Source organism: Anguilla anguilla, chromosome 7, assembly GCF_013347855.1.
Source record: "Anguilla anguilla isolate fAngAng1 chromosome 7, fAngAng1.pri, whole genome shotgun sequence".
NCBI classification, from domain to species: Eukaryota; Metazoa; Chordata; class Actinopteri; order Anguilliformes; family Anguillidae; genus Anguilla; species Anguilla anguilla.
In genome coordinates this window covers 11,774,946-11,789,894 of record NC_049207.1, presented here as the reverse complement: position 1 = coordinate 11,789,894, position 14,949 = coordinate 11,774,946, and the positions used below count along the sequence as shown (strand labels likewise).

Sequence of the window (14,949 nt, the reverse complement as noted above, 5' to 3'; positions counted from 1 at the left end):
TCACCCTTGGTATTAATCCCATCTGTGTGAGTCACTTGGACATTAGAGGTCAATATTGTGACCAACATTGTGGCTAATTAGTGGCGTCTGTACAGGCTCCATTTAGGAAGGAGCCCATCCTGGTGCCGGTGTGTAAATGATGGCTGGCGGGTTGGCGGCCTCATCACCCCGCCCCGGGGCAATCAGCCCGGGCCCTGGAGCGCCAGGCGCCCTGGGTTTCCGTGGCCACCGTCCAAGCCCTTAATTACGTAATTGGATTAATCATAAGGCTCATTTAACGCTGGTCGCCGCGCGCGCGGAGGGCCTGGTGCTCTACCACTCAGAAGGGTCCGTAAGGCCACGCGTAGAGCCACAGGCTGGCCCGCGTAGAGCCACAGGCTGGCCTGCGTAGAGCCACAGGCTGGCCTGCGTAGAGCCACAGGCTGGCCCGCGTAGAGCCACAGGCTGGCCTGCGTAGAGCCACAGGCTGGCCTGCGTAGAGCCACAGGCTGGCCTGCGTAGAGCCACAGGCTGGCCCGCGTGTCTGTGTGTGACGCCTTCAAAACCAGCCTCCGCCGTGCCTCCTTTGACCATCTCAAACTGGTCTCTGCTTGAAACTGGTTCTCCACAGTGCACCCTGGCCCCCTGCGAGGTGTCGCACAGACGCGCACACACACACACACACACACACACACACACGCATGCACACGCGCGCACGCTCACACACACACACACACACACACACACACACACACACACACACACGCAGAGGCACTCTTCACCCAGGGGCAGAAGATGTATTCCAGACAGCTGCATTGAACCGCCCGCAGGCTAGGAAAAATCCGATAGCAGACCGTCGCTCTGACTCATGGCATTGGAGCACTGTGTGGAAAACTCGGTCCCTGGCAGGCTCCCTTTCCACTCCTCCCCCCGGCCCACATGGGCTAAAGTTCATCCTGTTTTTTTTTTTTTTTGGGGGGCGGGGGGGGGGGGTGGTTGGGTTTGAGGTGAATACCTTTAAATTCAAACTCTGATCCCGGCTTGTGCCATTTGATGGGCTCGCGAGGAGCAGCAGCGGATCAGTCTCCGTGTAGTGAGGCCCCCTCACCTGTCGAACGCGTTTGTGGATGAAAAGCGTCAGTTAGCCGGCCCGTCTGTTTGAATTTGTTTGAAACTGGTGTGGCAGGAACCTGACAACAGCGTAATGAGCACCCATGTTGCATAATGACCCGCGCGAGCTCACAGACCTTCAAAGACACGTTCACACTCCTCTACACTGAGCGGATCTTTTTAAATCGCTCAGTGATTGAGGAGGATGAGAAACAGAATGGTTTACAAGTTTTGGGAAATATGGCTGACTAATGGAGGGGGTACAAAAAAAGCTTTAAAAGCAGAGGTGTGAATATTAGAAAGTGCTATGAACTGTAGCGTTGGTTATAAATGAGTCACTTTCCCTGAAAAAAGAGTTAATGGAAACCCAGCGATGCCGATGGCGGGAGCCCGTCTCCAGGGCAAACCGCAGGACTGCAGGCCGTCTTTGGCCTTGTGTGTGTTTTGGCCGTGTGCGCTGGGTCTCAAGTAGGGGGCACCCTGGCTGAGTCCACCCCCACCCCCCTCCCCCTTCTCCCCCCCCGGCCTCGGCGGGTCAGGTCCTGTTTCTGGTTTTTTACGAGCTGGCCCGGTTCCACCCGGGGCCACGGGGCGCGCGTCACGCCTGGCCGGAGGAGCGGGGCCGGGGGGCCAGGCCCGGGCCGCTGACGTCAGGCGCCGGCTCCCGATTGGCCGCAGCTGGCCCGCCGCGGCCCGCTCGCCGCCGTCTCCCCGGGTTATTTATCTACGGGGGAGGGGCGACGCGCTTCTCCAGAGAGAGAGAGAGAGAGAGAGAGAGAGAGACTTACAGCGCCGCCGCGCCACGGCGTATTAAATTCACATCGCAGGTTAAACAAGAGCAATAAAGTGGCGAGTGCGTAAATAAACAAGCGCGCTGGCAGAGGAGGGCCGGAGACCGAATGCATCATCGTAAAGCTGACAGGGGCGCGCGGCTGCAGCGGAGGCTGCTCCGCCTCGCGAGCAGCGCTGAACGGTCAGGAGCACTTCAGGATCAGCTGCTATCGCGCCTCTCAGAACTACTAAACCAAAGTTTTAAACTTATGACTAAAAATGGTCAAAGCGGGACGTGGGAGTTTGGTTATCGAGCCTCCTGCGCGTATACGGAGTGAAGTGTAGTGCTTTATGTACTTACAGTACCCTAAAGGTTTGCTTGATGCCTTATCATTGGCATTGTGCTTTCTCTAATTCCCTTTACGGTCAAGGTCAGCCTCATGCAGTAGCCTATGCCATCTCGATCTAATCGGTATCACTAAATCCAATCAGCACTGTCAGATGTTTCTAGAACATCCCTTCATTCCCTAAATATGTGTGCTTGTCGTTGTTGCCTCTGCAGCCATCTTACAGCAACTCTTAGACGTTAGGATGCCTCTCTATCTTTCTTATTTGTACCCTGAGATACAAGTGCATTTATGTCCTAGGAATGTTGATAACATGCTTTTATTCCTGTGCGTAAAAGTAGGACCAAAATTATGTCTCTCTCTCAGATTGTTTGGTCCATTAGGACCGGTCTTATACTCTTGATACTTGATAACTACGGGCCCAGAGCTCCATTCCTATTCCTGCATCTTTATTACGTGCATATAAACCACATTATAGAAAGTCCCATAATAGCAGCCTCCTAATGTCCATTTGGTGCCAGATAGCAATACAAAAGAACTACTATTTTGCAACATAAATGCGCTCAGTGAGAAATAGTGGTGTGTAAGAGCGTTGCATGCACTGGTCACTGGTTTGAGGTGGATGGTACCTCCACACGGTTTAAAGATTAAAGACCCTCTAACAGAGGGGTCAGCACTTTACTTACTTACTTTCTTATTCGTGAGCAGCAGAGAAGAAGAGCGGGTAGGCCACACTGAATTTTGGCGAAGAAAATGAGCGCTTGCATGAGGTTCCCGTCATACTTTATTTATTTGATTAGCAGAGCCTCCTTATCTGCGGAGGTTTGTAACTCTGCTTTTACATATTACTCATTTATACAGTAACCTGAAATGCTTTAAAATATTTAGAGAGCCCTCTTCCACCCTTCTTTGAACTCATCTGTTGTCTTTTTCCTGGTTTAGGTAATAGCGAGGAGAAAGGAGGATTCTGGGAAGGTCAAGGTCCTCCTGCACTGGACTCCTGAGGACATGTAAGTACAGTTCCATCGGTGGTGTCTGACCCCACTGGGGGGTGTGCTTCCATGGTTCCTCAGATGGCTCTTGCTAGCATTCCCATTGAATGTGTGCAGGGACTGTCCCTCAGTTTCATGGTCTCTGCCAGCTGGACCAATAGGAGACTGAGTGGGTGGGTCAGTGATGACCTCACCGTCTGTGGCTGAAGAGTGACTGGCCTGTCCTCATTCCCAAGAGGGGCAGAATGCCCCTGCAGCCCGTTAGGGGCTGCTGTTTGTTTTAGCGTTTGTGGTTTCCATCTCCTTCTGATTATTCCCCACACCTGTCCAGTGCTTCCATTCTGCTGAAAATCTGTCCATCCCTCTTTGGGATATTGTTTGTGAATTTGAATGGGTGTGTCGGTCCACCCCTGAGCACCTTTGCGAGCTCGGACCCTCCAGCTGCTGTGGCTTTCTCACTGAACCGCGAGCACGACTGGAAGCGCTCACATTTCAGCCCGTGTGTCCGTTTTCGGGACGGCGCGGGATCTGGCCCGGGACCTTCTAAAAGCTGAGGCGGGAGCTGGCCCGGGGGCTGCTGTAGGACCCGCCTCCCTGGCCCCTCCCAGTCCCACGCCGCTCCCTTATTGGGCCGAGTGGAGCAGTTTGGGAAATAGCTGGGGAAGTGGCAGCGCTTGCCGGGTCAGGAGAAGGTTCCTGAACGGCCCTTTATCGCTGCAGAAGCTGATTTAACCTTGCTCCTGTCACCACGAGCATGAGGCCCCCTGGCAGCACGGCTGCAGCGCGTCCTTTTAAGGGAGAAATATTTACAGCAGTTTCTTGTAGGAAAGCTTTTGGGAAAAGCTTTATGCGAAGGCCCGCTCTCTGGCTGCGGTGATGGACGTCGTTTGACAGGAAAGTGGGAACTGAAGTCGCTGGGCCGGGCCTGATGAAGGGACGTCAGCGGGGATGGAGGAAACAGAGCGATCTCCTGGGCTCTCGTGAAACGCTAAACCTTGAAAAGCACACAAATGATGTCAACACGTCCCCTCTCTGGAGTAAACACATCGCCGCTCAAATTTAAGACTGCAGTCCCCCCCCCCCCCCCCATGTTCTGGGCATCGCCATGTTCTTTGCATAAATCCATAGACGGGGTCCGTCAGGTAACTTTTCGGGATGAGTTTTTGTGGAGGAGAAGTTCTCCCCCTCGCCTCTGCTCCGGCTCCAGAACCTTGTCAATAGGGCCCAGAGTGTGCTTTGATCGTGGGAGCCCTGGATCTGAAGCAGATAAACAAAGATCATCTTGACATCGCCGTGGTGATCAGCAGTGACAGCGGTGCGGGGGAAAAAGAGCTCGTTATGCTGCAGCGCTGCAGAGGTACAGAGGGCCCGTACCCAGAGGACTGCTGACTGAAGTCCTTCATCTCCTCTACAGAGAGGATCACAGGGCGGGAGAGATGGCGTGATGTAAGAAATTGGGGATTGCGGGTGACAGCTCCCGAGCTTTGGGGCGCAGAGCCCCGCCCCCCCCCCCCCAATCGTCCCTCGCTCTCCCGCCCCCGCGCTGCGTCGGAGTCGAGCGGCAGGAAAAAAAAACTTTGGCTCCGACCCCTGGCCACCGGAATGGAACCCGCGCCGATCGGGACGAGGACGGATCTGTGGGGGCTGCGCCGAGTCATTAATGCAAGGCTGAGCCCCCCCCTCCCCCTCCCCCCCTCCATTTTAATGATCAGCGGTCTGGGGGAGAGGGGGGATGCAGAGGGGGGTGGGGACAGCCGCACTAGGCGGTACGCTCATACAGGGGCTGCCACACTGAGGGCAGACATGGTCGCCGCTGTAGAAACAGCCAATGGGAAGAGCTGCACCGGAGAGGGGTGACATGGAGCATGCCCTGCGGTCACCAGTAACGAGCAACCCAATCGCCTGGGCCGACGGGCCGGGCTCGGGCGCTTCCTGCCCTCCTCTGCGGCTCCTGTGATCTGGAGCGGGGAGGCGTGTCTCTGAGAGGAGGGGAGGGAGGGGAGGGGAGGGAGGGAGAGGAGAAAGGGAGAGGGAGACAGAAACCGTAATGAGCGAGAACGTGGGAGACCATTAAGATCAATGAGTGGATCAGGGAAGAAAAAAAGGCGTCTGAATTGGCCTCTTTCTTATCATCATCTCCGAGTGCCACTGTGGGCCTTTATAAGAGAGGCACCTCTGAGGGAATGCTTGCTTTAATTAACATTTAAAGGCAAAGTGCAAAGCCATTTCCACGACTTTTTTTATGTGACTTTAATGACTAGTGACTTTTTGGCATACTTTAATTGTTCAATGTTTGAAAAGCTGGTTGTTCTTAATGAGGTGATACTGCGATGTTTGATGGTGTGTCTAGCTGCAGGGTTCTCAGTGTGCTGGTACCCAGTGTAAATGCTCGTTCTGATGTATGTATTTATCTTTTGTAACGTCTGTGTTTGAGAATTAGAACCACTTTTGTTGCCCCTCTCTGTATCTTTTAAATACTTGCAGTTTTGCTGCTTCGTGTCCCCAAATTTTGAATTGATGCTCTGATAAAAGCAACGTTTGCTAGGTATGTCAGGATCAGTGACTACATAACCTCCAATTCTAGATGTTGTAAACAGTAAATGTTCTTCATTCATTCATTGCTTTTTGAAGTTCTTTGCTTTGCCATTCCAGAGTTTTGAATCACTGACAAATTTAACTACATTTTATCAAGGTTATTTGTGTAAACTAAAAACCAAACCAATCTGAGACAGTACTTCCGACTACACACGACCCCTCTTACCACTATGAAGTCTAATATAATCTTTCCCCTTAAATTACAATTTGATTGTGAGAGTAAAATCACTGTATAGTCGTATCCTTCTTCCTCTAATGGTACATTTCTAAATTAAAAAAAAAAAAATACACATTTTTTAAATAGTTAATCTCTCCTAGTTATACTGTTGACTACAGATTCATATCCTGGTGACTTATTCATATCTCTGTCATATTCCCCATTCCTTCACCGGTATTACTGAATGCATCTTTAGCTTTGACTGAGTGAGTTTGGAAGCACTGTCACAACCTATTTTGGTGCAGACTCTGAGTCTTTGCTCAGATATGAAAGTATAATTTATACGGCACCATTGGAATGAACAATTTGCATTGATGCAGTACAGCGAAAGAAAAACTCCACTAAGCAGAAACGCACACACAGAAGTACGCGCGCACACACACACACACACACACAAAGACACACACACACACACACACACACACAGACACACATACACTCACACACACACACGCGCGCGCGCACACACAGGCACGCACACACACACACACACAGGGACACACACAGACACACAGACAGACACACACACACACACACACACACGCGCGCACACACACACACACACACACGCACACACGCAGAGTCACTCTTGGCAGTCCTGGCGGTTAGCGTTTGACGTCAGTGCGAGAGAGCTACGGCAGCAGCCCTGGTGTGTGCCTGCGAGTGGCCCAGGTGCTCATGGTTAATATTTAATGCTGTTTGTGTGTGGGGGGCTGCTGGGCAGGCCTCGGCTGTGGGCCGCAGCGAGGGGTGCCACGGTGCGCAGGGGGGCGAGGCGTGACATCACAGGGCTAGCACATCACGCAAAACCAGTTACAGAGGGAACAGATTTACAGCCGCTCGCTGTCCTGCCATGCCAGTGCCTTACTGCTTATTTACCATTTACAACCATCTTACCCTCACAGTTTACATCTGACACTTGCTCATCAAGCTGGCTGGTCAAATTCAGATTTAAATATGCTCTATTTGCATGCCCACGAGCAGCAGTCATTTTCATAAAATATAGATCAACAATGACAAAAATATCAAATGTATTAGGCAATTACGTTTATTTTTTAAAGAACATTCAATTCATTATAATGTATTATTGTTGTCCACGATTTTTGCAACCTTGTTGCTGCAGATATGGTATATCAGTGCTGACATAAATTCCCTTTGGCAATTTCTAAGCTGGATAAAATATAATCCTACACATTATGTAATTTAACTCCAGTAATAAAAGTACCATACTACTCAGTAAGTCCAGAATTCCTAAGGTTTACCCGTCCCTTTCCAAAACAGCCCATCTCTCTCTTTTGACCTGTTTGTGTTCGCTTGTGTTTGTATGTCAGCCAGGCCAGGCTTTATGGTAGCATGCATTCCATGCACTCCACACTTCCTCTACAGAATGAAAAATCACGTCTCCCCCTCTCTCTCTCTCTCTCTCTCTCCCTCCCCTCTCTTCCCCTCTCTTCCCTTCGTCACTCCCTGCCCGTTTCTCTCTCACGCTCGTCTGTGTGTTGCGGGATTGTATTTTGGGAATGTGTAAGGCCTGTTCCTCACGCCGCTGGCAGGCTGAACGCTCGGGGTGCCCAACGCTGGGAGAGCACCGAATCATTTGCAGCGCCCTCCGCCTCCCCCTCTCACAGCTCCGACGAGGGGGGAGGTGCTAATTAAGAACCGCGCTCCTAGTAGCACCTCTCCCGTACAGGGAAAGGGGATCGCAGCCCCAGAGCCGTGCAGATACTCCGGTTTCAGAACACGCTGTTCTGTCATCTCTGTGTTTTTGGGTGTGTTCTGTTCACCGGGGAGCGCTGCTGGCCGTGCTCGTACTGGCTGTGTTTGAAGACTGATTTATGATGAAAGGGTTTGTCGAAGGCGATTTGTGACCGTTGGTGAAACGGTGTCAGTGAAACACCACGGTCATTTTATGTTATTTATAAAGGCTATTCAGAATCTTATCGTCGGATATGTTGTCTTACTGTTTGTGTCATGTTGTGTATGATTTGGTGTTTTGATTGTGACCCTCTGGTGCTGGTGCAGTAGTACTTGTAAGATGGTGAAGACCAGTCCTGGTATCCAATCATGGTATCCAATCAGCCGCCCCCCTTTCCCTTGAATGGAACCCTAAAAAACACTTCATCAGCTTGCCGCTGCAATGACAGTGAAGAATGGCACAGGAGCCCACACAAAGCATTGCCTAATGTTTAGATTGGGTTTTCTCCTTCCCACAATGCACCAGGGAAGCGGACCACCCGGCTCAGCGCTTTCTGATGCCCTTGTTTGCACCTGATGGGTTTTTTTCTTTTCGCCGCTCCTGTCAGCAGCGTCTGAAGGCCGGCTCAAAGGGGCTGGAGGCGGGGGCAGAGTGCGGCCGGGGGGGGGGGGGGGTTTTTTCACCGGAAAACCAAAAAAAGGGAATAAATGGCAAAGCGGGAGCTCTTTACAGAGAGCAGGCGAAACGCTGACGTCAGCTTTAGTCCCGAGGATCCCGGCGAGTAAACGAACTTCACGAGGGTTTTGAAAGCGTTACCGGCCCGGGCCCGGGCTCGGGCTCCCGGGCTCATATGCAGGAGAGTTTATCGAGCTGTCTGAAGCCCCCCGAGACTCTGAGGTTTTGCGCGGGCCGTTCTGAATAGAACACAGATAAATACGCAGTTTAGCGCTGATGAGGACGGGTAGCCCGAGGACCGCCGGCTGGAAGGGCCGCTGAGGGCTGAGGGTGGAGACGGTCTGAGCGCGCTCTCCCCCCCCTGGCGCTGACGCCGCCCGCCGCGTGGTCCCGCCCTCGCTCCGTTTTCCCGCCAAATCCGAAAGGCGCTCGGTTTTGTGTGCCGCCGTCGCCGCCTCGGGAGCGCGTCTGATTGGTGGAAGAAGAGGGGCAGTGGAACGCGCACCGGGTCCATTAATGGCTGCCGCTCCCCTGTGCGCCCACCGAACGGGACGTTCTGTAATCCGAAAGCCCCCGTTCCGGTCACAGCCGGGACGCGGTCTCTGTGTTTGACCCACTTCCAGCGCTGTTGGAATTGATTGTTCCTAATAAGGAGGTTTGTGTTACAGCATGAAAGTCCCCACAAGTCGTTTTTTTTTTTTTTAAAGGGAGCGTTTGATTAGTGCATCAGGGTCATTGATATTCACAGCCGGCCCCTCGGGAGCTTTTATTAGACGCTGAGCATTAATCCCGCTGAAGGAATGTGTGCGTGTGCGTGTGTGCGTGTGCGCGTGTGCTGTGGAAAAGGCTCCTCCTTTGGGGACTTTATTTGGAATGGCCTATAAATTTCTGGGTCACCAAAAAAAAAAAATAATAAACTCAAAAAAAAAAGAAAAGAAAAAAACAAACCCAATAAAAAACAGAACACATGCAAACAACACTCCCTTGTGGAAAGTGCATTTCTCTAAATGTGTGTGTGTGTGTGTGTGTGTGTGTGTTTATTTCTTTCCTCCATCCTCGGTGTGTTGGTGGTTAGTGGGGACGGCAGGGAGAGAAGTTGAGCAGTTCACGGCTTTCGGTACTTCAGAAAGAAATGCACGGAATGCCTGTCTCTGGTGTGGAGAATCCACGGTTGGTAGGCTGTGGGTGCGGTAGGCGCGTCGTGGGGAGAGGCTCGCAGGTGGGGCTCGCTGTGGCTCGGACACGCTGGTGCATTATGGGAATCTCCCGTTTACAACCTTCCAGCTTAAAGTCCCGCGTTTGTCACTTTAGCGGTTTGTTATGGAAAGATGCGTTTGTTATGACGTGCTTCTGACAGCTGTTGTGTTCCAGGAGGTTTTGACTCCTTCTGTCTACACTTTGGGGTCCCCCTCTTACCCTGGCCCTGTCCCCTGGTTTCTGTGTTTAATACTGTCATTCATCACCTTCCCTCTCCTGTTCCACAGACCCAGATAGTGCTGTTCTGGGGGTGAGGGACTGTTTCCCGAGCGTCTTATCGCAGGACCAGCCCGCCCCATCTGTGTCTGGCTGCTCGTGTGTGTATAAAAACATGTCCGCGTTGCGGACTCTAATTTGTATTAGAGGGAAAGAGCTGGCTTGTGAATATTAGATTGGTGTGTGAGGCTGCGTATGTGTGAAAAGAGTAACGGGTCCTGTTGAATACTGCGTTGGTGTGCCTGTGTGTGTGCCCGTCTGAAAATAGCCGGTCCGGTTGAACATTATAAAATTAGAAGTGTGAGGACGTGTGGCTCTTATTAAGATGTGGAGTGGTGGGAAAGCTCTTGGGCTGGCTGTGTTAATGACGGTTTCGGCGGTGTCGGTGAAGGTGTCGGTGAGCTCGCCCCTCTGTTAGGCGCACTTAGGGGACCCGTTACCTGTGACTGGTGAGAGGGAGGACGGGCGCGGCCCGCTCGTGTTTGAGCTGCGTCATGTGATCCTCTGAGCCCCGGAGCTCGGCGCCGTGTGGCCCGCACACCTCCGGCTCCTCACCGCGGGGGAGAGGAGCCCGGTCCTGTTAGAGAGTCCCCTCTCACGCTTTCCAGCGCGCTAATTTAGGAGCTGCTGGAACAAGAGCCTGGGGAGGGCGTGAGGGCGTGGAGGCGGGACGGTTTTTCTGGGGGGGGGGGTGAGCGTGCGGTGACGCTGTCTGAGTTGGGACCAGGGAGAGTTCGGCGGGGGGGTGGGGGTGGGGAGTTTGGGGTCGCCGCGGCTCGGCGGGGGCCCATAACGAGCTGGTGTGTGTCTCCCAGCTGGAGTGCGTGTTTAATTGGGACACGGGGGCAGGGTTGGCGCCGGACATTAACCCCCCCCACCCCCCCTCCCCTCCCCTGGGAGATTTTCTCACCTCTATACCGCCATCATCCGCCAAGCCACGCCTCTCCCCACACGAGTGCTCCAATGTTAATGACGATCACACCACCATGCATTCACCTCTCTCTCTTTCTCTCTCTCTCTCTCTCATCCCTCCATCCTTTTTTTTCTTTACACTTGACCTTCAGCCCTCTCCCAGAATGTGCGTGTGTGTGTCCGTGTCTGCGTCCGTGTGTCTGTCTTTGCCTGTATGTGTCTTTGTGTCTGTGTGTGTCTGTTTCTGTGTGTGTTTGTGTCTGTGTGTGTCTGTTTCTGTGTGTGTTTGTGTCTGTGTGTGTCTGTTTCTGTGTGCTTCTGTGTCTGTGTGTGTGCGCATGTGTATGCCTGTGTCTGTATCTGTTTGTGTATGTATGTGTAATATTTGTGTACTTTGTGAGTGTGTGTGCGTCTGTACTGTGTGTGTGTGTGTTAATAGGAGCTGAATTGAATAAGAGGCTGAATTGTTTGGCAGGGTGATGGCTGGCTGTTCTGGGCCGGTGTGGGCTGTGTGTATCTCAGGGGGTTCTGCTGATGACGCACGTAGTGACGGGGGGAAGGGGAGGGGGGGTGTGTGTGCGCGCGGGCGAGGGGGCGGGGGGGGTGCTGCAGGCAGCCGCTGCTGTTCTTTGTTCTTTTATTTATATATTTTCTCTCTGCTTCACATGGGTATCCGTTAAACACTCAGATTCCTGTTTCGGTTTTCACATGCCGGCACGCCACAAAAACGGCTCCCCGTCCCGTGAGCTGTGCTCCCTCAAACACAGTGTTTTTTTTTTTTTTTTTTTTAAACCTGGGGGGTGGGGGGTGGGTTTCTTTATTTTCGGTCGGCATCGGGGGCGGCGGCGGGGTCGGGACCCGGCCCGTCGGCGGTCCGAGCGGAGGTGTGAGGATTGGCGCTCTCTGCTCCTGGACGCGGGGCCACGCCCGGACTCGCTTTTGTTTAGTCTCGCCGCCGGCGTTCCGTCTGCGGTTCGCTCGGCTTCTCCGGATCGTTCTGCGCCGATCAGTCCTCCGAGCCCCCCGCCGCCCCCCCAGCCGAGCTCAACCCCCCCCCCCCCCCACTCTCTTCTGCACATTCTCACCCTTTCAGCCAGAACTCCATTTCTTGAGGTCCACCATTTTTCTTCTGTCCATTTCATGCTTTGTCATTATGTGCAGTAAATTGTGCAGAAGTGCTGTGACGTCTCCTCCCCCCGTCCGAGCCTGCAGTAAAGTTCCGTGGTGAGTTGCAGGGCTGCAGTTTGCCGGGGTCTGCAGCGCATTAGGGTTTAGTATTTAAAGCGCACTTCTGGTCTGTTTCTCTAATGTCTTCCTGACGTCCCCCCAGACTGCAGCAGGAGGGCGGGCAGCTCTCTCTCTGTCTGCCTGCGGGACACATTATCAGCAGGGGGGCTCTGGCAGAGGGGACGTACTGAGGACATCCTCTCTGCTCCGGCCCGGGATACACACACACACACCCGAGCGCACTCACACACACTCACACTCACTCACACACACACTCACTCACTCACTCACACACACACTCACACTCCCACACAAACTCGCACATGCACTCACACTCACACACACACTCACACACAGACAGACACATGCACACGCACATACACACACACACATCCTCCCCCCTTCTCTCTCTTTTTTTTTATGGACATTTCTCATTTCTCAGTGCTTGGGTTCATGTGAAGGTTATAGACAAAATACGCTTATTCCATTTTGCATTCAGCCAAATTATTTGAACAGCAGACTCTGTTGTCTGGGGAGACTTGCTTAGCCTGTGCTCCTGCGTGTTATTCATTACTAAAGCTGCATATTTACGGAGGCAGCTGGGGTTAAATGCATTGCTCCAGGCTACAGCACCAGTGCCCCATTGGGGACTTGAATCTGCAACCTGCAGTCATGCTCCAACATGGTAGGTGTGATGTGCCTGAGCTCCCATAACGTTACTACAAAACACTGTACTACAGTACTACATATCCCAGTGTGCATCAGATCCCCTCTTGCCGGCCTCATGTCCTGGGATTATGAGTCCCCTGAGGTGAATGGTGTATAATTCATGGATTGTGTGGAGTATGTTGAAGAAACGGGTTTCTTTATCATCTAGCATGAACGAGGTTTAAGCTTTGCTGTCCTGTGATGTTGGACATTTTGAAAATGATTTCAGTTGTTGGTCTTCCTGCCTTGTTTAATCTGTCACTTAAATATGATTATCTCAGGTGAAGAGATGCAAGGGCCATTTATCCAGGCCGGCCATGGCATTTATGTGTTGTAATGAAAAAGTAAACGGTAGACATGTAAACATTTTTAAAATAAACAATGACCTGATGAAGCCTACAGGCGAAACGTTGTCTCTTCATTTGCCAAACCGCTTTGCCTTTGAATAACTCCTGAAGTTAATAAAGACAGTTTCAGAACAGTGCCGATTTCCTGTTTTTCAGTTTTTATATTTTTGCTCGAAATCGACGCACCACAGAAACTATTTCATCAAATGGCTTTTTCACAGAGAACACAGGGCCCTTTAACTCTTAAATAAAAAAGGGGGTTCTATCTTTCCTTCCCTCTCCCCCCTCCTCCCTTCCTCTCTCTCTCTCTCTCTCCTTTTCTCCCTCCCTCCCCGTTGTGTTTCCAGCCAGTGTCCTCTGTGCTAACCTGCATGATACTGACCCCCCCCCCCCCCCCCCCCCCCCCCCGCAGCTGGGCTCATGTCCCGACAGCAGCCTGCTGGGCTGGCCCCATTCAGAACCGCAAGGTTTAAGCTGGGAGACCACGCTCTGACCAACGGTCCTGTCTGTCTGTCTGTGTGTCTGTCTCTGTCCGTCTGCTCCTCTGCGTGCTGCCATGGTTACGCGCAGACTGCCGGACGTGTGGGTGAACGAGACGGACCGGCAGCAGCTGAAGACCAAAGTGGTGCACCTGTCCCAGCTCCCGCAGGACACCGCCATGCTGTTGGACCCCAACATATACCGGTGAGTGTGGCGCGGTCCCGTCTGACGCAGGGGCTGGGTAGGGGATGGGGTGTGGGGGAGGGGGGTATGTTTGCGTCTCGCAGCTGTAGACAGGCGCCTCGGCCCTTCGGTTTTAACGGCAGCAGTATTCCAGCTGTTAAGCACGAAGGCGCGAGGGCCAGGAGCGGCGGCGCTGCCAAAGTAAGCAAATGTAAATCACAGCGCTAACGCTCAGCGCTAACGCGCGGCGGCCACGCAGCGGGGCTGAGAGAGGCTTTCACACGCAGGGCCTTCACAATGTCTGGAGCCCCCCTGTCCCCCCTTGCACCCCCCCTCCACAGCCCCCAGCAGCCCTCACCCCCCCCCCCCTCCTCCACAGCCCCTCTCCAGCCCGCACCAGCCCTCGCCCCCCCTCCCCCCACAGCCCCCACCAGCCCTCGGCCCCCCTCCACAGCCCCCACCAGCCCTCGCCCCTCCCCTCTCCAGCCCTCGCCCCCCCTCCACAGCCCCCACCAGCGCTCGCGTCACGTTCGCCCAGCTAATGACTCATGACTACTGGCCAGCGCTGCAGAAATGGCCGGGCGCTGGCTGGACTGTTTCCTAATGCCTCTCAGATTCATATTCTGCTCTGTTAGCATGGCCCTTACAATGCGCGGCATATCGTCAAGGTTACGGATGTGACACAACGCATCGCTGTAACGTACGCATAACGGTCGTTTTCACGCGTACGTGCGCTCACGCTCACGTATATACTTATGATGAAGAGGATGAGTGTGATTATACTCCTAAGTGGAAAGTGGGAAATAAAATAAAACAGACACTGTGTCTGGGCCCCCAAGGTCAGGAGGTTTAGCAGTATAGCCGCTGGATGTGAGCCCTGTGTTATTGCAGCTATAGCAGGGAGACGCTCGCCCCTGTCAGAGGTGCTACTGTAGTGCGCCTGAGAGGCTGTAGATCTCCCCTGCTTTTCCTCCGGGAGTGCTCTCTTATAAACCCACTCTCTCTGGGGTTTATTTTATAGGGCTTTCTCATCCCATAAAATGGCCGCAAATTAATTTTTCCATTCTCCCTCTCTGTGCCCCCCCCTCGCCCCTGTGCTCCCCTGCGTGGGGTGTGGGGTGTGGGGGAGCAGTCACCCCCCCACCCCCCCCCCCCCCCCCCCCCCCCCCCCCCCCCCCCCCGGCACTGTCCCAGTTCTGGGCTTCCTGGAACACTGTTTGTCCATGCTGGGTCTGGC

The 14,949-nt window shown here is 53.2% G+C and overlaps 1 protein-coding gene across 4 annotated transcripts in view; it reads left to right on the top strand.

Moving 5' to 3' along the window:
- The window catches only part of aebp2 (AE binding protein 2), a 40,953-nt gene that overhangs the window by 20,312 nt on the left and 5,692 nt on the right, over positions 1-14,949 (top strand). For 3 of the 4 annotated variants that reach the window (XM_035425991.1, XM_035425990.1, XM_035425989.1), the window contains exons 6-7: positions 3,150-3,217; positions 13,620-13,733. In XM_035425991.1, the coding sequence (XP_035281882.1) occupies positions 3,150-3,217; positions 13,620-13,733 (182 nt within the window). Of the gene's footprint in view, positions 1-3,149; positions 3,218-4,024; positions 4,274-13,619; positions 13,734-14,949 lie in introns of those variants that run through there. The other variant, XM_035425992.1, reaches the window with a different exon arrangement.